Source organism: Molossus molossus, unplaced genomic scaffold, assembly GCF_014108415.1.
Source record: "Molossus molossus isolate mMolMol1 unplaced genomic scaffold, mMolMol1.p scaffold_m16_p_7, whole genome shotgun sequence".
NCBI lineage: Eukaryota > Metazoa > Chordata > Mammalia > Chiroptera > Molossidae > Molossus > Molossus molossus.
Window position 1 is genome coordinate 95,114,843 of NW_023425401.1, and position 23,660 is coordinate 95,138,502.

At 53.5% G+C, this 23,660-nt stretch overlaps 1 protein-coding gene across 2 annotated transcripts in view; it reads right to left on the bottom strand.

Annotated features, from left to right (window-relative positions):
• PLXNA4 (plexin A4) overlaps nucleotides 1–23,660 on the bottom strand; it is a 405,427-nt gene that overhangs the window by 147,225 nt on the left and 234,542 nt on the right. Inside the window, exons 4-5 of one of the 2 annotated variants that reach the window (XM_036247333.1) lie at nucleotides 5,811–5,942; nucleotides 3,204–3,274 (exon numbers count right to left, since the gene is read on the bottom strand). In XM_036247333.1, the coding sequence (XP_036103226.1) occupies nucleotides 3,248–3,274; nucleotides 5,811–5,942 (159 nt within the window). In that variant the 3' untranslated portion in view covers nucleotides 3,204–3,247. Of the gene's footprint in view, nucleotides 1–3,203; nucleotides 3,275–5,810; nucleotides 5,943–23,660 lie in introns of those variants that run through there. The other variant, XM_036247334.1, reaches the window with a different exon arrangement.

Below are 23,660 nucleotides of genomic sequence, written 5' to 3' on the forward strand. Positions count from 1 at the left end.
CACCCTCTCCCCAATCCCTGCACAGGGCTAACCATCTTCTCAGTCCACAACCCCAAGCAGAGTCTGGAAAGAAACACAAGGAATGGGGGAGGGGTAGGAACCCTCCACAGCCCCATCCCTCCTATCGCTTCTCTGGGAAGCCTGCGGCGGCCGCTCCACTTCAAATTGCAACCCTCCTTTAAAAACAAGAAGCCCTGGCCAGTTTGGCTCGGCCCTTAGCGTGTCAGCCCGCAGACCAGAGAGTCGTGGACTCGATTCCGGTCAAGGGCACCTACCTTGGTTTCGGTTCGGTCCCTGGCCCCGGTCCGGGTAGGATGGGAGGCAACCCATCCATGTCTCTCTCCCCCTCACACTCTATCTGAAGATAAATGGAAAAATGCCCTCGAGTGAAGATTTAAAAATAAATAAATATAAATCAAATCGCCACCCTCCGGGGTCCCACTGATTCCCTCTCCGTTTTCCACAGCACTGGTCACCTGCGAACCAACCCGACGGCTTCTCCCGTCGGGTGGCTGCTCCTTGGCTGCTTCCTCTGCCACCCTGCCAGCGCGGAGTCAGGGATGTCTACGTTCCTTCATCGCCGCTTCCCTCAGCTGGGCTTGGCACAGGGCGGACGCCCAGCGAGGACTTGTTGAGCGAGTGAAGACCACGCTGCACGATGGCCTCCCTGTTCCACTGCAGTCGGCCCTGGTGTATCGCGGCTGATCAGTTCCAGCCTCCCTCGATAACTGAATCTCCGCGAAGTAGGGTTCGTTGTTTGCAATCAAGTGAAGCCGCCAAAGGCGAAGGGCGACGTGGCGGGGGACGACTGTCCTGGATTAGGCTGAAGTGGGACAGGGTGTGCGGCGAAACGGCTACGACCGATATGAGCTACAGGGACGACCAAGGAGACAGCACGACCAGCCCCACATGTTATGGTTCAGAACCAGCAGAAGACTGGCGGACCCAACGCGGAGGCTAGCTCCTGGCCGCAGCCCCGCACGCTCGCCGTGCACGGCAGCATTCTGAACGGCACACCTGCTGCCGGGGTGCAGACAGAAAGCCCCGCACGCTCGCGGTACACGTCAGCATTCTGAACGGCACACCCGCTGCCGGGACGCAGACAGAAAGCCCCGCACGCTTGCCGTGCACGGCAGCATTCTGAACGGCACACCCGCTGCCGGGGTGCAGACAGAAAGCCCGCAGGAGGGCACGACGTGGCCAGAGGTGCTCTTCTGGGAAACCCCGGAATACCCTCCCCTTATGGAGTGCTCCCCCCTCGATTAAATGAGCCTCCACAGGGAAGCAATTCCGACTAGGGCGGCTCCTCGGCCACGGGGTAGCCTCCCCTCCGCCCCACTCCTTCACTAACAGACCCTCCTTCACTGTAAACTATGCTGGATTGCATCTGAATACTTTCCGGGGCGAAGCCAAGCACCCACCGTGGGTTGTGGACCTTCAGGTCCCCCGACCCCCGGACACCTGCATCATAAGGAGCCCAGCAGAGCTGCCCAGCGGGCGGACCCCTCTGAGCCCCCTCCTCCGCCCGTGCAGGCATGTATGTGCTGGGTCTCGGCTAGGACATGAGTGCCCCCAGCTCACGAGGGCCAGCTTTGCAACCAGAGTCGGTAAACAAAGAACACCGTGAAAGTCGCTTTGGACCAGACACAGCTGAGCGTGTACAGCAAGAGCAGAAACACGTGTTTGAGCCGGTGGCTCTCAGGCAGGAGCAAGCTGGTGTGTGGGATGGCAGAGAAGAGCATGCCTTTGTGGGGGGACAGCTTCTCTCCCGGCAGGGGGTGTCACTCCAGGGCACCTGAGGACAACCCCAGCTTGGCCACCTCCGGTCCTCGCTTATCTGCTCGCTGACATTTCCTCTCACTTCCCTCCGTCGGTTGGCCGGGTTTGATCACAGTGTCTCAGTGTATGACATTCCCTTGGGGGTACTAGAGCTGTAGTAAATACTCACATATACAAACACGCAGACGTGTGCAAAGCAACAGAAGGTCTGATGGAGACACAGGCAGCGCAGACAGGCACACGCTCCCTTCTCTGCCTGCTCGTCACGCAGCCCTTCCTCCCCGCGACCACGCGACTGCTCCCCTGGCAACCAGCCCCCCATCTTTAGGGGCTTTCCCCAAATCACCTCATTCACATAAACAGCTGTGGCTGAAAGGAGCTCATCAGAAATGACGAGACACCCATTCACCTGTACGGCTCTGAAGAGGTTTCAGGAACTGAGGACAAGATACCAAACGTGATAACAAAAGAGGTTCCCGTTGCTCATGTCATTCAGGAAATTCCAAGGGTTGTGGTAGCTCTGTGCCAGGAATGAGGATGAAGACCAAATGCATATTTCCTGTTATACATTACAACGTCACAGTTAGGGGTACTATACCATAGGGCCAGCACATCATAAGAGATGGTAAAATAGGTTATTAAGTTTAAATGGTAAGTTTATTTAAATAAAAATACAAAGCAAAGAATAGTTTAGGACAGGGCAAAAAGTCATGGCAGTAATATGCAGATGACTGAAGTTTGGGAGATGTTTTCTTCATCTGAAGTGCAGTTTTTAAATTTTATACATTCAAAGTTGGAAATAAAGATAAGCAATAAAGAACGTGTATCAGTCCCTCTCTCAGTGAAGACACTGGGGATTCATTCACTCATTTATTCATTCATCAAATATTTGCCAAGGCCTAGTAGGTGAAGTTTGGGTAGACAGCGAAGATACAGGGCGTCCAGCTGCCCTACAGTCTGTCAGGACAGAGACCAGGAGGCCGTGTCACAGACCAGGCTGGGAAGAGCTGACGCGGAGGAGCCCACCCACGGTCGGGCTCACTCCCTGGGAATGTGCAAGCCAAGCAACGTTTTGAAGGACAAGGGAAGACCAGGCCAACGAGAAAGGGGAGGGTCTTCCGGGCGGAGCAGACGTCACTGCGGAGCATATCCCTTAGTCTCAGACTCAGCCCCGCAGGGTTCGGCCCGCAATGGCTGACACCAACCTCCCAGCCACAGAGGCTGCCTTAGTCCCGACTCTCTCGCTGGCGGTGTGTCTCCAGTACCTGTACCGAGGTGACCTGCCCAAGCTCTGCTTAGAGTGTTCACTCAGTAACGCAGGCTGTGGGTTCTTGGTTTGTTCTCCTGGGACCAGATGTCTGCTCCCTGCCCACCTGTCAGTAGGAATTAGGCATGAGCGGCTGGGGTCCCCTAGGGGCTGGCCTTGAGGTCCTGACGGGTCAGACCCACACTGCCTCCAGACACCCCGCTATGGGCGGCCAGCAGCCAGCAGCTCCTGAAACAGACCCAGGGGCAGATTCGGAAGGAGAAGGTTCTTGGCACAAGTGCAGAAGAAAACAACATGACCTCATTGTGACCTTACCAAGGCCTTGGGCTAATTATAATAAAATTTGCACTGCAGTGTTGTCCCCTCCCCCCGGGGGTTTTTCTGTATGCTTTCTGGGTAAGGTCATGTGCAGAAAAAAGATGGTTATGTAACTCTTCTCTGTCAGTCATCCCTGGATGCAAACTAAAGGTTCCCCCAGAAAACCCCTCATTTAAACCATATAACCCGGAGAGTTCGGGCCATTGTCTCTCTTAACTGGCCCGCTTGTTGCTTGGAGTGTATTTTCAATAAATCCCACTTCGCTTTACTTTCATTACCGTTGGCCTTAAAACCTTTTCTTTGTCAACGAGAAAAACAGAGGTCCCCGCTGGTAACCCCATTGGTAACCCACCTTGGCCTTGACCTGGACTCCTGCACTTCGTATCTGCTCGGTCACCCAGACCCTCGATGCCACGGCCTGCTGGACCCCACACCCGGCCAGGGCCCCGACACTCCCGCTGCAGCGTCCTGAGCCCGAGAGCCTCCGCGTTTCCAGTCCGCACTCTGTCCAGGTTCTCTCATGCTGTTACACGCACCCTGTCATTTGGTCCCTGGAATAGCACTCTAGGATGTCATTGTCACTTCCACGTGACGGTTGAGAACGCCGGGCCTTCAGGAGTTTGAGGAACTTACCTGAGACCGTGGTGGTAAATGGAGCCCAGTGCACGCTCGGGCATTCTGACACCGAGGCCTGTGCAGTTAACGCTGCGCTACTCCACCACTCCCACGACGAAGCTGCGGACCCACTGGACCCCAGTGTTGGCCCGCGCTCAGGGTCTTGGGGTGTGATCTGGGTGGCAGGCCGCCCTCCGTCGCAGTGAGGAGCAGCCCCAGAATAAATGAGTGCCCTGGCCCTACCCTTTCCTGCCTTCCTGTCCTTTCCAACAGTGCAGAGCTCCCAGCATGCCTCGCCGCCAGGCCCCCTGGGTTCTAACCATGGACACACTCAGGGAGGTGCAGTGTCTGGGGGCAAGGAGCTCAGAATCCCCACTCAGCTATCAGCAGGGGCTCCACACTGCTTACACTCTCCATCTTTGGAAGCCCTTCCATGTTCTAAGTCCTGGGTTCAGAAATCCCGGCTTTCAGGTCGGGCCAGAAATCCTGAAATAGTCGGTGCCTTGTGGAGACTGTGATCTTCCCGACGGGATGCATTCCACCCGGAAAGCGCTTGCACTCGGTGTCTGGGCCTTGGAGACAGGCAGGGAGTGTGGGCCCCACCGAAGGAGCAAGAATGGCAGCAAAGGAGGAGCCTCATACCCAGTCCTGACTCCTGGGTGAAGGGCTTCCCGCTCGGCCCTATGTCAGGCCCATTCGAGACATGGCAGCCTCAACCAGGGCACCACAAAGGGTCCCAGTGTGGCTGGACGAAGGGTCCCACACCCAGAGAAGATGTCATCGAGCTCTGGGGAGGGTGGAGCTGCTGCGGGCTGCCGAGGCATAATGCACAAGCCCTGTGGGTGGCATAATGTGGTATTTATGTCCCTCACTATGCAGAGAGGGGACAGGAGGAACAATCCCGACTCTGTCACCAAGGTCCTCCGGAGAGTTCAGGCCTCACTAATGAAGACGAATGGAGGGGGAATCTGCCCTTCGTGGCTGCTGCCTTCGCCACATACATATTCATGGGCTGGAGGGCAGCGCCTGGGGACGACCCATCCTACGTAGAGATGGCAGAGGTGTGGCAGTGCCGACCCACATTTGGGGTGGGGTGTCTCGCCGGGTGAAACACTCTGAGCAGTGACTTAGGGCACTCCAGGAAATATTCTTAAATGTATGGGATTTCCAAGGCGAAATGTATTCCTTTGCCTGCTAGAGACAGAGTCCTGGTATGAGCTCGAGAACCCCAGAGGAACTTAGTTCTCAGCTGAGTTCCAGCAGCAAGGCCGGGTTTGCTCCTGCCCACTCAGTGTCCACTGATAGTAAACCTGAACCACTTCTGTCCTGCCTGGCGCGGCCTTCCGGGGTTTGCCCGCGGTCCCCGGGAGAGTTAGTTACACCCCAAGGCTTAGGACCCACGCCCTTGTTTGTGACTCTCCTTCCATCTGGCTCTTCCATGACGTTCCCGCAACTAGAATTTTTTGGAAACAAATACTTGTCTACCACAGACCTTGGCAGGAGATGACACATTGTGGAGGGAAATATGGACCAAGAACTCGGGCATCTGCACTAGTGTGTCTTCAGAAGAGAACAAATGTTGACCCAGAGCCTCCAGACACCATGGTTTCGCAGTTAGTGGGTTTGTTCCAGACGCGCGGATGTTTTGATAGGAAGTGGTTTGTTCCCTGTTCCCGTGCACTGGGCCTCAGCCGCCAGGCAGCATAACCCGAAGGACATGCTCTGAGCCATAAGTCAAATCTCTCTGCAACGGGCCTCCTGCCGGTTCTGCTGGGCCGCAGGCTAGCACTGAGTGCAAGACAGACGTCCCCCCGATCCCAGAGAGCCTTACCTGCCTCTCTGACATGACGTACAGCTGCTCGTGGTCCTTGGAGAAGGCCATGTCCCGGAGCACGGGGCCAGGGTCGACCACCTGCATGGTCTCGTACTGGAGGGCGCTGCCCCTGGGCCCGTCCACCCGAATCTGCGGGGAAGAGGGAGAGAGAGCCAAGGTGAATGCGGTGCTGCCCTGCCCACAGCTGGGCTGTAGCCAAGACCCTCCGGCGCCTGGGCAGAGGCAGGAGCGTCTCCACGGTGCCCCGGGGCGGGCCCCGCAGGGCAGGGCTGAGGCTCCCCAGACCTCATGCTGTCAGTGGCAAAAAGAGGGACTGGGGAGCCCACAGCTGGCTTCACCAACAACTGGAGTCCTTTTCTCCCCAGTTTCCCTGTGCCTCGGGTAAGGTTTAGAGAAGACGATGGTGCTGGTAGCGGGGGGCGGGACTGGGTATGGGGGGACAGTGGACACCTGGAGCTGCCTCAGGTCCGAGGGTCATTCTGTAACAATAAGGCAGAGTGTTTGCCATATTGTGAGCGCAGGTCAGGTGGGTATAACAGTGTGGGCTGGCCCTTCAGAACCGCGCCAGCTATCCCTGCCGCACCTCAGAGGGAACAGCAAGGAGCCACCTGCGGAAGTTCTACGCTGGCTGGGTCTGTTCTGGCCACTGAATCCAATGGCTCACGCCTCAGACTGTGGAGTTGATGGGGGGGGGGGCGGTCCTGAAACCTCATCTAGGTTCTAGTTGTGTCCCCAGGGAAGGGGGTGTGAGCATTCCGGGAAATTGTGCTTCGGGCATGAGTCATCCTCAATCTTCCCAGGACGAAAACACTTAGCAGATAAACTGTCCCCGGGCAACCCACAGGTCCTTCCTAGAACTTCTTGGACAACACAGAGACAAACAGGAAAGACTGCTGCCCATACCCTCCTGACAGAGGATACATCTAGAAAGCTGGTCCCCACCTAGAATCAGAATCATCACAAGTCTGAGCTGATAGATGCGACGTGGTCACCGCCCAGATGACCCACACAAGAACGCCACCCACACAAGTCAGGACCAAACGTTACCAGCAACATGGGAAGGGTGAGGGGAACACTGGAGGGAGACAGGGAGAGGCGAGAGCCAGGGCACCCCCAAACTTGATTAGATACCACATAAGTCTCTGTAAGACACCCACAGAGTAATTTTAGAGATTTTAATAACAAACCTAGAGAAAAAATTATATCCCGAATATTCCCACTCTGCACTCTTATTTTTAATTTTTAATATTTAATTTTTAACCTCTTATTAGATCAAGGAGACAGAAGAGTTAGCCAGAGGAACTGCATTACAGCAGGGACGGCACCTTAATGAGAACTGATAGCATCAAGTCACCGGAAAGTCGGCTGCCTCTCGTTGCTGTTGAACTCACTGAACTCTGGTATTTTGTGATTTATGTGTGTGATTTCAGGTTTGTCCCAGGCTCTGTTTGTTTGTGTGTTTTATTTTTAAGCATTATTTTATTTTTTTCCGACACCATTTATCCCCTCTATGCCTTCTTACACCTCCCCCGTAAGCATTATTTTTTAAGCCCTTCCTAGACATCAGGGAGATGGTTTTGCACACAATTCCTTGCTGATATAACCTCTCAGTCTTATGACTTTGGTGTTCATTTGTCATGACTTGCACGGCCCCCCCAGCATCTAGGCCATCCTCTCTCGCCTTCTGGACCCCCTCTGCTTCCTGTGGTAGTCCTTGATGGGCAAAAGCAAATCAATGTATTCTCACTCTCTGACCACAGTGACGGAGAGAACGCAGGCCCCGGCCAATCAACATGTGTGACCAGAGCAAAGCAGGGACTGAGGTTCATGATGGGGGAAGGGGGACCTCTCCTCTCACCCTCAGTAGGATCAAAGAATCAGGGAGCTCAGAGAACCTGGTCAGCCCTTCTGTGCTAAGGAGGGGAGCAGGAATCAGGGAAGATCGGGAGCAGGGATAGAACAAGATATTTTTGGTGATGTCCCTGAGCCACTGAATCAAAGTAACTCCAAAGCCTTCTCTGCGTCGGTCGGGACTTTCTTGTTACTCAAGATACTTCCTTATTGTTAAAGTGATAAAAAGGCTTGTGCAACATCAAAAGTCCTAACTGATATACAGATAATAGATGAGGAGAATGAGGCCCAGGTACACTGAACAACTGGCCTGAGCTATAAAGGCTGGGGACAGCACTGTGACGCGAGGCAGTGTTCCTCCAGGGGTTTCCAGGTCCTTCCCGGGGTGTGGCCAAGGCAGCGAGCTGAGGCCTCTGTCTCTGGTCCGCATGGTTCCAGTGGCGTTTGCCAGCCATTCCTGAGCATGACACTCAAATACTTGAGTTTGACAAATAATTTATTTTAAAAGTGAAAAAATATACGGACGAAGTTAAAACTCCTCTTTGCTAGTTTCCCATTAAGCTCATTAAAAAAGACAAAACCCAAAACTAGTAAAAGAATTAGAGAGAGATCTGTTTAGCTCTGAAAATCCAAATGCCTCCAATTCCAGGAACCCTCCTGTTTCTGGGTCCACCCCCAAGCCGCCAGGTCCTGATTTAATCTGAATGCAATGGGAGTTCATGCACAGCCAGTTGGGATCACCACCCACGTCTGACTGCACAGGCTTTACCTCCAGCTGTGAGTCACCTCCGCAACCGCATCGGGAGGTACCAGAGTGATACTGAGCACCCTGTCTGGTCTCCAGTCCCCTCAGGTCTCTGGCAGGAGCAGGTTCCCCGAGGGAATTGGATTTAGTGCCTGAGTGATCTTCTTTATCATTTAGTTCCAATTCTCCTGCTCTTTAGGAGGGGGGGACATGCTGGGTGTAGGTGGACATCAGAGGAAGAGCAGGGACAGAGAGATGGACCAGGGAGCACCCACAGGGCAAGTCCTCACCGGCTGGCCCCTCAGGGAGGCAGGATAGGGTTATGGCCCCCCTTCCACACTCGTCGGTGAAGGAAATCAGTTTCTGGAAAGACAGGTCTGCCCCGCCCCCGGCCCCACCCAAACTACCATTTGTTTCAGAAAACAGAAAGGAAAACATTCATTCATCCATCTGCTGAAAGAAGCTCACACAACACACAGGTAAGAGGCGTTTGTGGTGGGATTTGCTGGATGTGGACAATCATAAAACAGGAAGGATGGACGGCAGCTGCCGGCTCTCAGCCCTCGCCGAGACAATATACATTGTTATTGTATATAAATAATAACAACGAGAGTGCTTGATGACTCCGTAGTACTATGTGTCAGCTAGGATGCTAGGCATTGCACATGCATTTACCTTCTCATTTAAATCTCATCATCATCATAATAGGGCGATCACTTTGCACGATGACAGAGGTCATTAAACATAGTGTGGTGAACACATCATCAGGTATATAAGTGTAGAATCACTAGATCATACTCCTGAATCTAATAGAATATTGTATATAAAACTATAATTTAAAAATAAAAATACTCAATCTCAGAACTCCATGAGATAGGTATTAATATTATTCCATTTACAGGAGAGGTACAGAGAGGGTACAAGCCATGACCTTGACCCATACCAAGGTCTGACCGACTCCAGCGTCCATGCTTCTGTGCATTTACATGCGACACTGTTGGTCAGATAAACCTGAATCCCTTCAAGGACGGAAAGTGGTCGATGTTGGGCAGACGCCCCGTGGAGGAACCTCCTCGGTATGTCTGCCGAGTTCTTCTGGGAGAGCATCATGAATCAAAGAGGTGCTGTAAATTTTCAAAATTATGATCCCTTATATTTTTTGTTTTATACCTTTCGCAGTTTCTTAAATAACACTGTTTCATCTGACGGCTGTGAAATTTTTATGATGCTGACTGCTAGCACAGTCATTCTCATTTTACCGATAAAGCAGCTGAGATGGGGCGGTCCGGTGCCTCGCCCCAAACTCAAGGATAAACCGATGACCTTCGGGGCCAGAACCCGGGTCTCCTGATCCCCCGCTCAGCACCTGCCTCGTTGCTACTTAGACTTTTCCAAAAGCCTTTGACAAGGTTCCAAGGAAAAAGGTATTAAAAATAATGGGTCTCCCCGGGACTTGGGGCAGTTTGGCCATGGAGAGAGAACCAAGTTAGAGACAGAAAAAGACACGTTTCTGTGTGGTGTGGGAACTGGGGGACTCCCAAGCACTACTGTTATGACTGGTCTTATTAACATGCTTTATAAGTGGTCTGGAGAAGGGAACGGAAAAATGTGCAGAATATTCTAAGCTCTCTGGGATAGCAAGAAGGCCAAGGACAGAGATGGACTGCAGGACAATGGCGCATGCTCGGCGGGGCGGGCGCTGCACGTGGGCGACAGACCGGGACTGAGGTCCTGCCTGCAGCCGTCGGCACCGTACCCAAGACGTGGTCGGTGCTCAGAGTAGCTACTGACCAGCATTGGCGAATGTGCAGGGAAGAGAGAATCCGTGCACGCTGTTGGTGGGAATACAATATGGTACAGCCACTGTGGAAACAGTATGGAGGTTCCTCGGGAAAGTACAACTAGAACGGCTGTGTGACACAGCTGCCCCAGTCCTGCACAGAGACCCACAGGAAATGAAGTCGGGATCTCGACGTGATGTCGTACTCCCATGTTCACTGCCGCATTGTTTGCGATCGCCAACATACGGAAAAACCTGAATATCTGTCCATGGAGTTAAAAAACGTGAACTATATATTCAGCTTTAAAATAGGAGATCCTGCCATTCGCAACAACAGGGACGGGCCTGGAGAACACTGTGCTGAGTGAAATCAGCCACACACAGAAAGACAAATACTGCAGGATCTCACTGACGTGTGGAACCGAACACTGTCAGGCCCCCAGGAGCAGGGAGTAGAGCCAGGTTGCCAGGGGCTGGGGGCAGAGCCGTGGGGGGATGGGAACCGGGAGCTATTGGTCAAAGGAGACAAAGTTTCAGTTATAAGATGAAAAAGCTCTGGAGCTCTAATGTATAATATGGGAACTATAATTAATAACACTGATTTGTATATTTGAAGTTGCTAAGAAGACAGAGTAACAAAAAAAGGGGTTCTACGGACACTAACCTCACATGGTGAATTCGGTTCTGGTGGGTGTCACAGCCCAAGCATACAATTTCTTAGTAAAAGGGTTGTCTTGGCTCTAAGCAAGCCTTGGGCATCATTCCTGTGCATCAGATTAACACAGAAATAAGTGTAACCACCCTCTGGAGGGCGCGCAATCTCGTCCACTGCCCTGTAATCCCATCCCCACCTCGCTGTCCCCCACCTTCATGTAATCTTCCTTGCCTTCCCTCCTTAATTTCAGATGCGTTACAGAAGCTGCAGAATGGTCTCTTTCCAGAGCATTTGAGAGCTTGTTCCCAGCCACTGTCATCTGTTTTGGCTCAAATAAACTCATAAAAATTCTTGATAGGTTTGAACATTCTTTACATTGACAGGGGACCTTAAGTGTTCACATTATGGGGGAAAAAAAAGACAGAAAATGGCAATATGTGAGGTGATGGATATGTTCATTACCTCGATTGTGGTGATTATTTTATAATATATACATAGATCAAAATGTCAAGCTGTATACCTTAAACACATACAATTTTATTTGTCAATTATACCTCAATAAAGATGGAGAAAAACAAGTAATTATCAAATAAATTATCAATTCCCTCTGGAAAAATCAAACTCACATTCTACCAAGCAGACAATGGATGCTTAGCTGATCAAGGAAGACAAGGCTGGATCAACGTGTGCCCCAGGAATGAAGAAGGTAAGAGGCAGGGTCAAGAAAGGCTAACTCACTGCAGTCCAGAGAGACCCGGGTTCGGTTCCTGCTAAGGGCACGTACCTCGGTTGTAGTTTGTCCCCGGCCCTGGTTGGGTCGTGCGGGTGGCAGCCACTTGATGTGTCCCTTTCATGTCAATGTTTCTCTCTCTCTCTTCCTCCCACTCTGTCTGAACAAAAAATGGAAAAATGTCCTCGGGTGAGGATAAAAAAAAAAAAGGCTAACTCAGTGTCCCCACTTACTGCTCCTCATACTCCATGGCAACCAAAAAGGCCAACAAAGGGGACACGATGGCCAGTGGCTATGGTTTAGCCGCCAAATGCAGCCGCCACCCTGGAGCTTGGGAAATGACAGCTTAGAACAAACAAGCCTGATTATCACACGAGAACCAATAAAAGTCATTATTTTACACAGTGTAGACAATATCTGTGAATCACCTAAGCAGTGAGAAAGGATGAGAACACAACTGATTCTTTAAAGGTAGAAAATGTCAAGAAGCCCGGGCGGTGTGGCTGTGATTGAGCATCGACCCAGGCACCAAGAGGTCGCCGGTTTGATTCCCGGTCAGGGCACATGCCCAGGTTGTGGGCCCGATCCCCAGTGAGGGGCGTGTAGGAGGCGGCCAATCGATGTTCTCTCTCATCAGTGTTTCTGTCTCCCTCTCCCTCTCCCTCTCCCTCTCCCTAAAATCAATAAAGAAAAAAAATTTTTTTTTAATGTAAAGAAGCCGCTGATGTAAATTTGGGTGTTTAGAAGATGTTATCCTCTGAGGGTGACACCAAGGAGAAGCCACATCCTAACCCTACGTGTCCCCTGACAGAGTGACAATCCACACTCATCCATCGTCCATGTGCACGTGTGGGATGCCCCCTGTGCTCTAGGCTCGGAGCTGGCTTCTGGGGAGGAGAGGTGGTCTCAGCCCTGCCCTGCCGAAGGGCTCAGATTGCAAGCAAAGAGGCCCAACCGGCAAACGCTGCATTGGGTGTTCATAGGCCTCTGCGCCTTCTTCCCGGGAGACCGGCCGGCTGATTGGGGTGCAACCAGGAATTATCAGCCCAGCGCCAAGGGCGGCTTAAGGGAGCATGTGTGTGCCACGTGAGACAGGGAGACCAGCAGAGCACCACCAGCTAGGACACTGCCAAGTACAACACATGGTGGGTGATGTCACGTTCATTCAACAGCCATCTTAGGAGAAAAAAATCCCTTAAGTCTCTAGGAGAGTGGTCTGAGTAAGAAAACGTGGTCCCAGCAGCCTTTCTAGACACAGCATGCTGGCAGGGGGAGGGCGGGGGACTAGCAGGAAGAGGGGCAGAGGCAGTGCGGCGTCTTCACGCAGCGCGGTCCCGCGGGGACGAGTGTGACCCTGTTCTCTGTGGCGGGCGGTCCTTCAGGCTTCACCTCGGGACAACCAACGCTCTTCTAGGTGGGCTCTGGGCAACTGAAATAAACACCAGCCACAGGTGTGGGCCACCTATACGATATTAAACATTGAAAGAAGAAACAAGTACCACTGCTTTTATTTATTTATTATTATTATTATTTTTTCTTTATTGACTTTTTTAGAGAGACAGGAAGGGAGAGGGAGAGCAAGATAGAAACATCGATGAGAGAGAACATCGATTGGCCGCCTCCTGCACGCCCCCCACTGGGGATCAGGCCCCAACCTGGGCACGTGCCCTGACCGGGAATCGAACTGGCGACCTCTTGGTGCATGGGTCGATGCTCAACCGACTGGTACAACTGCTTTTAATAATCGATTTTATCTAATCCAATGTGTTCAAATATTAGCATTTCAACATGTACATAGTATAAAACGCTGTTAACGAGATAGTTTGTGTTCATTTTCTCCTCCTCCATCTTTGAACCCCGAAGTCCATGTGCCTCACCCTCTCAGCAAACCTCAGTTTGGCAGCCACATGTCAGGCGCCCTGTGGCCAGTGGCCACCATAATGGACGGTTCCAGATTATTGCAATTCTGGGTGATTGGCTTGGTGCCTGTCCTCTTGGGGGTGCTCTCACAGAGGCCCCGCTTCTGTGTTCTCCAAGGTGAGGTCTTGCCCGCTCCACTGCCCGGCATCTCTTGGGACATCCCATTTCTAGCACAACACCCGTCATCTTTGCTTCTTTGTTGCTCACAGGCTACAAGCTCCGGTCTGCTACTTGGTCGCCACCAGTGCGAGGCAGTCACAACGCACAGCGGTGCGGGCCTGCTTCTGAGCCCGGCCACCACTCCGCAGGCACCCCTGCACCCTGGGTGACAGTCCAACACCCACACTGCCCAGGGAGAGGGCCAGCCAGTCAGAAGACTGACCGCAGGATCGGGGGGTCTTAGAGGCTCCCAGCTGCACAGGGTAATACTGCTGGGGGTGAATGGAGGGGCCAGATGGTGTGGGCACTCGGAGCCTAGGGGCACAGCTAAGTGCCAGTCAAAAGGACGTGTTTCACAACAATGAGGTGTCACCTCACACCTGTCAGAATGGCTGCCATCAACAGATCATCAAACAACAAGTATTGGCGAGGGTGTGGAGAAAAGGGGACTCTAGTGAACTGCTGGTGGGAATGCAGACTGGTACAGCCACTATGGAAAACAATATGGTGTTACCTCAAAAATTAAAAACTGAACTGCCATTTGACCCAGTGATCCCACTTCTAGGAGTATACCCTAAGAAGCCTGAAACACCAACCAGAAAGAATATATGTACCATCATGTTCATAGCAGCACTATTTACAATAGCTAAGATCTGGAAACAGCCCAAGTGTCCATCAGTAGACAATGGATAAAAAAGCCGTGGTACATATACACAATGGAGTACTATGCAGCTGTAAGAAAGAAAGATCTCTTATCCTTTGAGACGACATGGAGGGACCTGGAAAGTATTATCCTAAGCAAAACAAGCCAAGTAGAGAAAGACAGGTATCATATGATCTCACTTATTTGTGGAATATAATGAACATAACAGTCTGAGGAACGGGGTAGTCCCAGAGACGTGGACGTGGGGTACAGACTGACAATCCCCAGAAGAGGGGGTGGTGGGGGAAGATAACCCACAGAACTTACATGCATGTGTGCATGAACAATGGACATGGACAACAAAGCTGGGGACAAGGCAGGGAGGGATGGGAAGGAGGAATCAGTGGGGGAAAAAGGAGAAACATCTGTAACAAAAATAAATAAATTAATTTAAAAAAAAAGTGTTTCATTATATAACAACCGGTGAGTTCTTCACAACAGTCAGGACATGGAAACAACCTAAATGTCTGCGAGGAAGGACTGTCCCCAGCTACGGCTGAGCAAGTTCTGGAGATCTGCTATGCGGTGCTGTGACCAGGGTGAACAACACTGCCGTATGCCGAGACCTGCTAGGACGGTGTGCTGTAAGTGTTCTCGCAAAAACAAACAAAACGAGAAAATGTAACTGTGTGAGGTGATAGATACGTTAATTAGCTTGATTGTGGCAATTATTTCACAGAGTATACGTGTATTGAAATATCAAGTCTTGCACCTTAAACACACAGGATTTTAATTTGTCAACTAAGCCTCAGTAGAGATGAGGCCACACTAGGACGTACGGACTGAGCATCAGCCCTACCCATGCCGGGAGGAACCTCTCTCAAAGCATCCAGTGCGCCATCCCTTCCCTGGGCTTACCAAGGACAGGCACTGGGCCGAGGGCATACGTAGGTGTCCCTCCCGCCCCCTGCCCTCGCAGCCACTGGGTCTCCAGCCTGGGACCTTCCCAGCGAGCGCAGCCCCTTCCCCCGCCCAGCCAGCGGGCAGCACCGCCGCCTCCGGCCCTGGCACGGTGAGTGTCTGCGCGGCCAGGCAGGCTGCTGTTAAAACATCAGCAGGGTGGCCTCCACAAAGGTCAGCCATCCGGGAGCTGCTGGCAGCTGCGTGTTTGTTTACTGGAACAGTATCTGGGCCAGGCTGTTTATTTACATCCATTGAAGGATTGAACAATAAATATCGTCTCCCAGTAGCAGGCAGATGCTTGCACTAGAGCATCCTGGCTGCCGACTTGCTTGGGATCATCTCCCTAATGAGCAAACAGTGCGATTTATCTTGAAAGGTGCAGGCCACCCCTGGATTCCCCTTCGTTGCTCCTCCCACCTCCTCCCCAAACTTCCTGGTCAAGGTCTGCACTGGCCAGGTTTCTGGGCCGGGCCCAGACATGGCAAGGTGACGCTGGGCTCATCTAGCAGGCAGGGAAACGGAATTAGAACCGGAGATGCGGGGGGAGCAGGTGAAACCTGCAGACTCATGTCTTAGGGCCACTCTGAATTCCCCACCTAGAGTCTAGGTCCTAGACCCTCAAACTCAAACCACCTGGCACTGTGGGTGGGGGTGGGGTGGGGTTAGGCCCCCTCCACAGAGCCAGGGATGGCAGGATTTATTAGAGGCACACCCTCCATTCAAGGGGTGCTCAGAATCCCAGGGGCTCCTGTGCAGGTACCCGCAAACCAGTCAGTTTACAAACCGGAGATCGTGTCGTGGCAAGTGCAGACAAGGGGACACAGGTGCGGGGCCCAAGCAGGGAGCCTTGAGCAAGGACTCCCCTTCTCTCTGTCCCGGCGCCGTCCTGGCCCCGCCTGACTCCCACCAGGCAGAAGTGCAGTGAGGACCTTGGTGCGAAACGAGTGACCAGATCTGGCACAGCAGAGGGTCACGGTGTCTCTCAGGAGGAAAAAATAACAACCTTTCCATCTTCTGTCGGCCCCCAAGGCTCTGAAGGCCACAACCCTGGTCACTCTCGGTCAGCACCTTGCCGCAGAGGCTGGCAAGCAGGGGAAGGAAGAACGAGCACGCCCTCGACTGCCGGTGTCCGGAGCGCAGCAGGTGCTCCTCGGTCGGTTGGTTGGTTGCATGAATGAATGAATGGATGAATGAATGAACGAACAAACGAACGATCTCACTCTGAGCCTGAGTTCCATACCTGGAACAAGTAGACACACATACATACCCACAGACACAAACACACACATGCCATGTACACACACTCTCTCTCTGTCTCTGTGCCATATGCTTGAAGTCTAGAACATCACCTTTGTAATTCTAAGACAAAGTGATGGAGGGCAGGTGATTCCATTCCCTCTGGGATGAGGAGGAACCAGGAAGGGTGAGGCAGGCCAGCGAGAAGACTGTCCCAAGGATGAGGTGTGAGCGTGTTGGCAACTTGTGGTTGTGGAGCGAAATCTCTTCGGGGAACGGGGCCCCTCTAAAGAAGAGTCGCCGGGTTTGCAGGGCGGTGGATGGAATGAGCTCCAAGTTCCCCCAGACTCCCAGGGGCTGGACGTTTATCCCCAGCAAGGACAGTTCGCTCCCACCCCCAGGCACTCAGTTATTATCAATACTCCTGTAACCCCAAAGACCAGAAATCGAAACTTCACCCATGCTGTCACTTGATTGTCCCGCCTCCCATGCTTCCATTTCTAACGTCATGCCCCACCCTCTCCTCTGGCATTTCCCCTCCCCCCTCTTCCTTTTCCCACACCACCTGTCACCTCCTCAAACACCGCGTAACGTACGTGTTAGGGTCTTTGTTTCTCTCCCTTGCTAGAACGTACACTCCACAAGAGCAGAGATCTTTATCTCTGGTGTTCACCCATGTACCCCAAATGTTTGAACCACATAGCGGGTGCCCCGTAAATAGTTCTTGAATAAATGGATGATCAGAAATGCTCAAACTACTCATCGGCATCTTAATGTGTCCTTAAGATCGTCCTTATTTTATGGAGAAGGACCCAAACCAACCGTTGGGGATGCTCTAACTGGGAGATCCGCGGCCGGAGAGGAGCTGGGACTGTCCGCCCCAGACCCCAGGGGCCGGCGGCGTCCTGTCTCACTGCAGAGCGGGCTCAGCCAGGCCTCTGAGCCTTGAGCCCAGGGCTCGGACTGCGGGCAGAGGCCCCGCTTGTGTTCATGCTGCTGAAGCTGCCCCGGAAGAGCACAATGGGGGCCTTTTGTCTGGATTTCCTGATTCCAGCCAGGGGAGAGAGGCCGCTAGGGTGCAGACAGTAATCAATCAGACGGGCCTTGCGTGCGCACAGATCCTGTGCTCTGTCACCAACACTCAGGGCAGTGGGTCCCGCTGGGTCTCTCGTTACTCACTCATAAAGCCAAATGATGGTCTCCAGGCCGCTACTGGGATTTCTTGCCCTGCATTGTCTAAATCAGAGAAATCGGGGACCTCGGCTTTTGTCCCTCCCTGACCTGCTTGGGTGGTGACACAAAGACTAGAATACAACTTCAGGACAAGAAGATACCGAAGAAATATAAAAAAAAGTCAACGCGGTTGATATGAATGAAGGAAGGGCCAGAGAAGAGGTTGGAGCAGCTGATTTCCAATGCACAGTATTTAAACCCGGCCTCTCTCGCTGGTCCCTTCCAAAGACTCACTGGCGAGAACCGCATGTGTGAAGTACGGCTTGGAGACCTTGAAGGGTCAGCCCGATTGTGACTCTGGGGTCACCACTTACTTGAGTAGCCTATGCCCCAAGCCTTGATGGGCCATTTCCCATGTTTCTCTGGCCACGAAGAAGCCTGGGCAGACTGTTCCCACTCCTAGAAAAACAGGTGCAGGTGGATAGAGAGCTCTCCACCTGCCACCCACCACGCCCTGCCACCCACACATCCGCTCGTCCAGTGTTTGCAGACGGACCACACTCGTCCATGTCACAAACGAGCAGTCTCTGACTCCTGCGAGGGTGCGGGCAGACAGAAGAGCGAGGCGTTGAGCAGGTGGTGTGAACCCCACCTCTGCTGCTGAGGAATTGTGTGGCCTTAGACAACCTACCCAACGGTTCGAGCTTCACTTTCCTCGGCCGAGAACCAGCGATAATAACAATATGTCACTGTTATTGTTATGATGGGAATATGATAATATCCCAAGCATTCTTAGCGGAGTGCGGGAGTAATCGTTGAGTTTCCATACATGTTCCCGGTGATTACTATCGATCCAGATGAATCTATCTCGCCCATCTCCAGGGGGAGCAGCACCCCGATGTGCTATGGAAAAGAGATGAGAGCGTGTAGCCCACCAAGCTGGGCTCTCAGCATCCGATGAGGTCTGGAGGCTGGAAGGAGAGAGGAGACCCACAGCCCAGCTCTGAGCCATCTGAAATAGACTAGAGAAGGGGCCACGCAGGACAGAGGGCAGGAAACAGGCCTGGGGAGTCTGTGCCCACAGATGGGGCATTCCCACGGGCATTCTGCCAGCAGGGACCCAGACACCTTCCCACGGCTGCCCTGACGCTGGGGTGCTGTCCAGGACACCCTCAGTCCGGTTCGGCTCGGGTGCAGTTTAACCCCCGTGTGCGCTTCTGCCGAAGGCTTGGGCAAGGCACAGGAGGGGATATGGGGTACCACAGCCGGGCCTCGGGGAGCGGGGCGGCGTCTCTGAGGACCCGTCGAGGGCAGACAGCACAGTCGGGGCTGGCAGGGCGCCCTGACTGAAGAAGCCAAAGCTCGCATGTCTCAGGGACAGGCTCAGACCCAGGCTCAGACCCAGAAGCAGGACCCTGGCTGCTCGTCCACACTCCCCCACCGCTCCCGGGACAGATGCTCTTCTCTCTGCTCTCCCCACATTCCCAGGGCACCTCCTCTCTTCTGTACCCCCACAACTGTGGGGGTCACGATGGGTTAACAAGCGGAGGTATCATGAGTGCCAGGAGCCGGTGTGCGGTCAGCATTTCTCCTGTTGGAAGGCTCCCTTCCTCGGGAGTGGGGCCGGCAGCTGCTGGAGCAGCTGGATGGTGAGGGGAAGAAAACCCGTCCAGCTGGAGCGCCCAGAGGGACCAGGGGTGGAGCGGAGCCTGGAGGCGGTGGGCTCTGGCAGGCTCGGGGTCCTGGCCGGCTGGATGCTACCTCAGAGGATGGGGGCTCCAGCACAGAGCGGGGCACAGAGCAGAGACTCAGTCAGGCCTGTCTGGGTTCCTCCCGCTCCCCCGCTCCTGCACACCCGGGTTTTACCAGTCGCCCCGTGCTCCCACTCCTCCAGTTCCTCAGTGCAAGCCCTCCTCCCTCGGGGGACAGAGACCAGTCTCTGAACCGTCTTCTCGCCCTCACCCGAGTCGTCTCCATCTTCAGACTGTCCATGACATCGTCACCATCTCCCGAGGACGGACCGAACTGTCCACCCGCAGCCCTCCTTCCAGCCCCTCCTACCGCAGAACACCTCCTCTTCCTCCACATCACCCCGACTACCGGACACTGACCGCCCGAGCAGCCGGAGGGGCCGTACCCGCCCATCCCTCCACGTGGAGAAGAAGGAACGAGTCCTCTCTGAGCCCTGTTCACACCACCTCCTGCTCGCGTCTCTCTCCTTCATTCCCCTCTGCTGCCATGCACCCGCTCAGCCCCTCAGTCCCCCTCCATCTGGCCAGGACGCCCCCCCAGGCTTCCTCCAGAACACCTGCCCCTCTGATCGCCCCCCCCTGTCGCCTCACTGCAACCACACCCGAGGCCGCTGAGGCTGCAGTGAGCTCCGGCTTGCGCGGACGTCTGTGCTTCTTCGCTCTCGGACGTTGAATGTGTTCACTTTAACTTCGAGAGTAGGCACCTCGGAGGCAGGTCTTCAGCGAAGGGCAAGAGGACAGGGTGGTGTAGTCAGTCGAGCCGGCATCCTGACTCTGTCACTGACCTTTGCAAATCCGGGCAGAATGTTTAAGATGTACGTAGTGTCCTCAGCTGAGACATGGGCCTCAGCATTCCGAGGGCGAGGTTGCCGTCGGGTTTGTCAGGTGGACCAGGAGATGCTCTTACTAAAGCGCCTGGTGCGTGCAGTCAGAAATGCATGACTTCTGGTTGTGGCTCGTACATACGGCCCTGTGCTCAGTGAGTATGAGGGCGAAGATGAGACAACGTGCTGATGGGGAGAAGGCAGCAGACACAGCCTCCCTAGCAAGGTCCCCAACAGCGTTGTGAACCCCAGCGTTGCTTAATGGGTATTTAATAAACTAACAAAGGAACACGTGAGTTCCACCAAGAATGCAAAAAGATCAAAAGGGTCCCAGCTTCCCTGGAGATGTCTCTGTGTCCTGTCCTGAAAGGGCCACGAGCCCTCTTTCTAACACCGAGGGCCGCAGCCGCAGCCCCCAGCCCAACATGGTTCCCCTGCGTCCGTCCGACACTGGTCAGTGCTGCTCCCGGTGGTGGGGGGGGGGGGGCGTTGCTCAGCCCCTAGGCACCGTCTGACAATTTTCTTAACAAATCAATAACGCAGGGAGTGTCAGAGTGCATTTCACCTCAACATCTGCTCTCTCTGATGAGCTCTGCCTTGGGGTCCTTCCCCGGCAGCCTCAGCAGACTGCTGGGGTCCCAGCCCTTCCATGGGTGCTGTGTGTGCTGCTGGTGCTAAGAGCAGCTGTGTTTGCAAAGGACCAAAGTCGAGAACGCAGTTCCTCAAACAGGGATGGGAAGTCCCCCTAACCTCTCATCCAGCTGATCCCATAGCACCTCCTCTGAGACCGCAGGTTGGCCAGGGTGGCGCCCCCTGGCGTCTGAGTGAATGCCGGAGGGTCAGGGTCATGTCAGTGGACTCCCAGAGCATGAGACACAGAGATTCAGGTGGTGCTCCTTTGGGATTCATACCAGGATTTTAAAGTAGCCCCAGCTCCTGGGCTATCTAGGATTTTGTGTGTGTGGTCAAAGGAGGGTCAGGAGTAAGTCCGAGACGCGTGCTATGCTCCCTGACTCAGCTCAGCACTACTAGATGCTGAGAATGCCGCCCGCCGCCCCCAGCATGAATCCAGCGCTGCCCCGCCGTCCCCAGTGCCACCCACTGTCCCCAGCACGGATCCACTGTCCCCAGCACAGATCCAGTGCCGCCCCGCCATCCCCAGTGCCACCCACTGTCCCCAGCACAGATCTAGTGCCGCCCCGCCCTCCCCAGCGCCGCCCCGCCCCACTGCCAAGGCACTTCCCGCGGGCCGTGATCATGGCACCTGGGCCCAGGACACCACGGGTCATTATGTGTGTCATCCTTCCCTGCCTGTGTGATTGAGGGCGGGGACAGGCCTTCTGCCCCAAGGCCCGGTGAGCGGAGCCCCACACTGGTGTTGGAGTTTCCTGCTTCGGACCTGTACTCAGCAACAAGAAACGTAAGGTGGATACTGCGGCGCATCACAGCGACAATGTTCATCAACATCTAGTCAACCATGAGGGCGCCTCTCTGAAGCGTGCAGTTCAGTCCGTGCCACCTCACAGACCACCAGGTGCTACTTAATCCTCCCCATCTCTCCCGCACATCGCCCCAGCAGCCACCGCCCACGTTTCATGTTCGTTTTGTAACAGCCCCTGCTCTGAGAAAGACACACTTGCAACTGTTTCAGATGAGAGCCCAGGAATTGGCGAGGCCCGGGTGAAGCATGTCAATGGTTTGCAGTCAGAGAGTCCCCTCCCAGGGACACGGTGGGGAGCGGCTTCCCGGGCTGAGAATTCTGGGGTGGAGAAGGGCGTCCCTGTCTGGGGATGACATCACCAGACAGAGCTGGAATGCACAGAGCACATGCTGAGGGGCCCCGGGGCCAGGAGGCGGTTTGGCTATGAAATCACAAAGGGTCTTTTGACCATTCTTCATCCCAGGGAAACCACAGGGACCTGGGTGTAAGCTGCCCCCACCCTCAGCTGAGAACCTAAAGATGCTCCTCAACTCAGCCAGGTGACCTTTGATCCCAGTGAGGGGCAGTCTGGACAAGGTGGGAGGTACCAGGGCTAAGTGCCTTGAAGAGAAAAAAGAAAAAAAATCAGTGCCTGTAGGGGACACTCGTTCCGCCAGAAGCTTGTGGCGTTAATTGCAGAGAAATGCATTTTAAAATAAGATATTGGAAAACCATCCTCTCCGTCAACAGCCACAGTTATTACAATTATGTATACGGCATGGCCAAGGCCTGTGTGCTTCACAGCAATTAAACTATTGATCCAGCAGCTCCGAGGCCCTGGGCAGAAGCCACAGCCGCCACTCCTGTCCCCGTGGGAGCTGTCTGTCCCCGCGCTCAGAGGTGGACACCGAGACCAAGGAAGTAAACAAGGGCATGAGAGCCAGTGGTTGGATTATTAATATTAAGAATCACTATGCTGATATTATATGCTAATGACATATTCACATGCTGACAGTCGTGTGTTCATTTCTCCGTTTGGGCAGCACTTCCTCTGTCGTGATGCTATTTCCAGGGCTTGCACAAGAGATCATAGACTGTCGTGATTCAGTGCATAGTTCCAGACCCAGCTCTGCTAGGAGCCAGGGACATGCCCTTTGGGAAATGAGTCAACTTTTCCAACCCCTACTGTCCTCATTCATAAAATGCAAAGAATAACAGTATCTACCACACTTGGCTGGTGAAGAATTAATGTTAGTAGCACACTAGGAGGGCTACAGGAAAGTTTCCCGGTACTATCTATCACAGGAGGGTCCATAGAGGACCTGTCTCTTGTAACTTATGTTTCCTGGTTACACCCTGGGAAGGAAGAGAGGGTAGCCTTGGTCCCCCGTGAGTCTCAACATTGAGATTTGTAGTAGGGTAAGTAACACTCATTGTTTCTTGAGAGTCCTGTGGCAGGAGCTGGACCTGGACCTCCCTCTGTTCTGGTCTCCTGGGTGTGGGTGGGGATGGCGCTTGAACCCCAACCTTCCCCTCTGCCTATCACACTCTACCCAGGAACATACCCTCATGTTTCCATTATGTTTCTTCAAGTCCAGAGTCAATATGAAGCGAACAATGGTTACACAAAGTTTTATTTCTGAAATGCATCACAAGTATTGTTTAATGTATTTTAAGAATAGGTTCATGGATACAATGTATTGAATGATAGAAGTCTGGGACCATATCAAAACAATTGCCCTTTATAAGCCTTTCTTAGAAATTGCAAGTTCCCAGAACATAATCCTTTATATTGGATGGTGTGGACACTAGAAATAAAATAGCAGTAGAGAATGGTGATGTCCAATTTGGTCTAGCCTCCAGGAAATGGAATTGAGGAAAAGAATAGAGGTAGAAGGTGATGGAGCTTGAAGAATAAGGGACCACTCTGGCTTGTCACACCTGGATGACCTAGGGAACGGTGGGACCAAGACGCGATTGGGAGGGAATACTGGTGT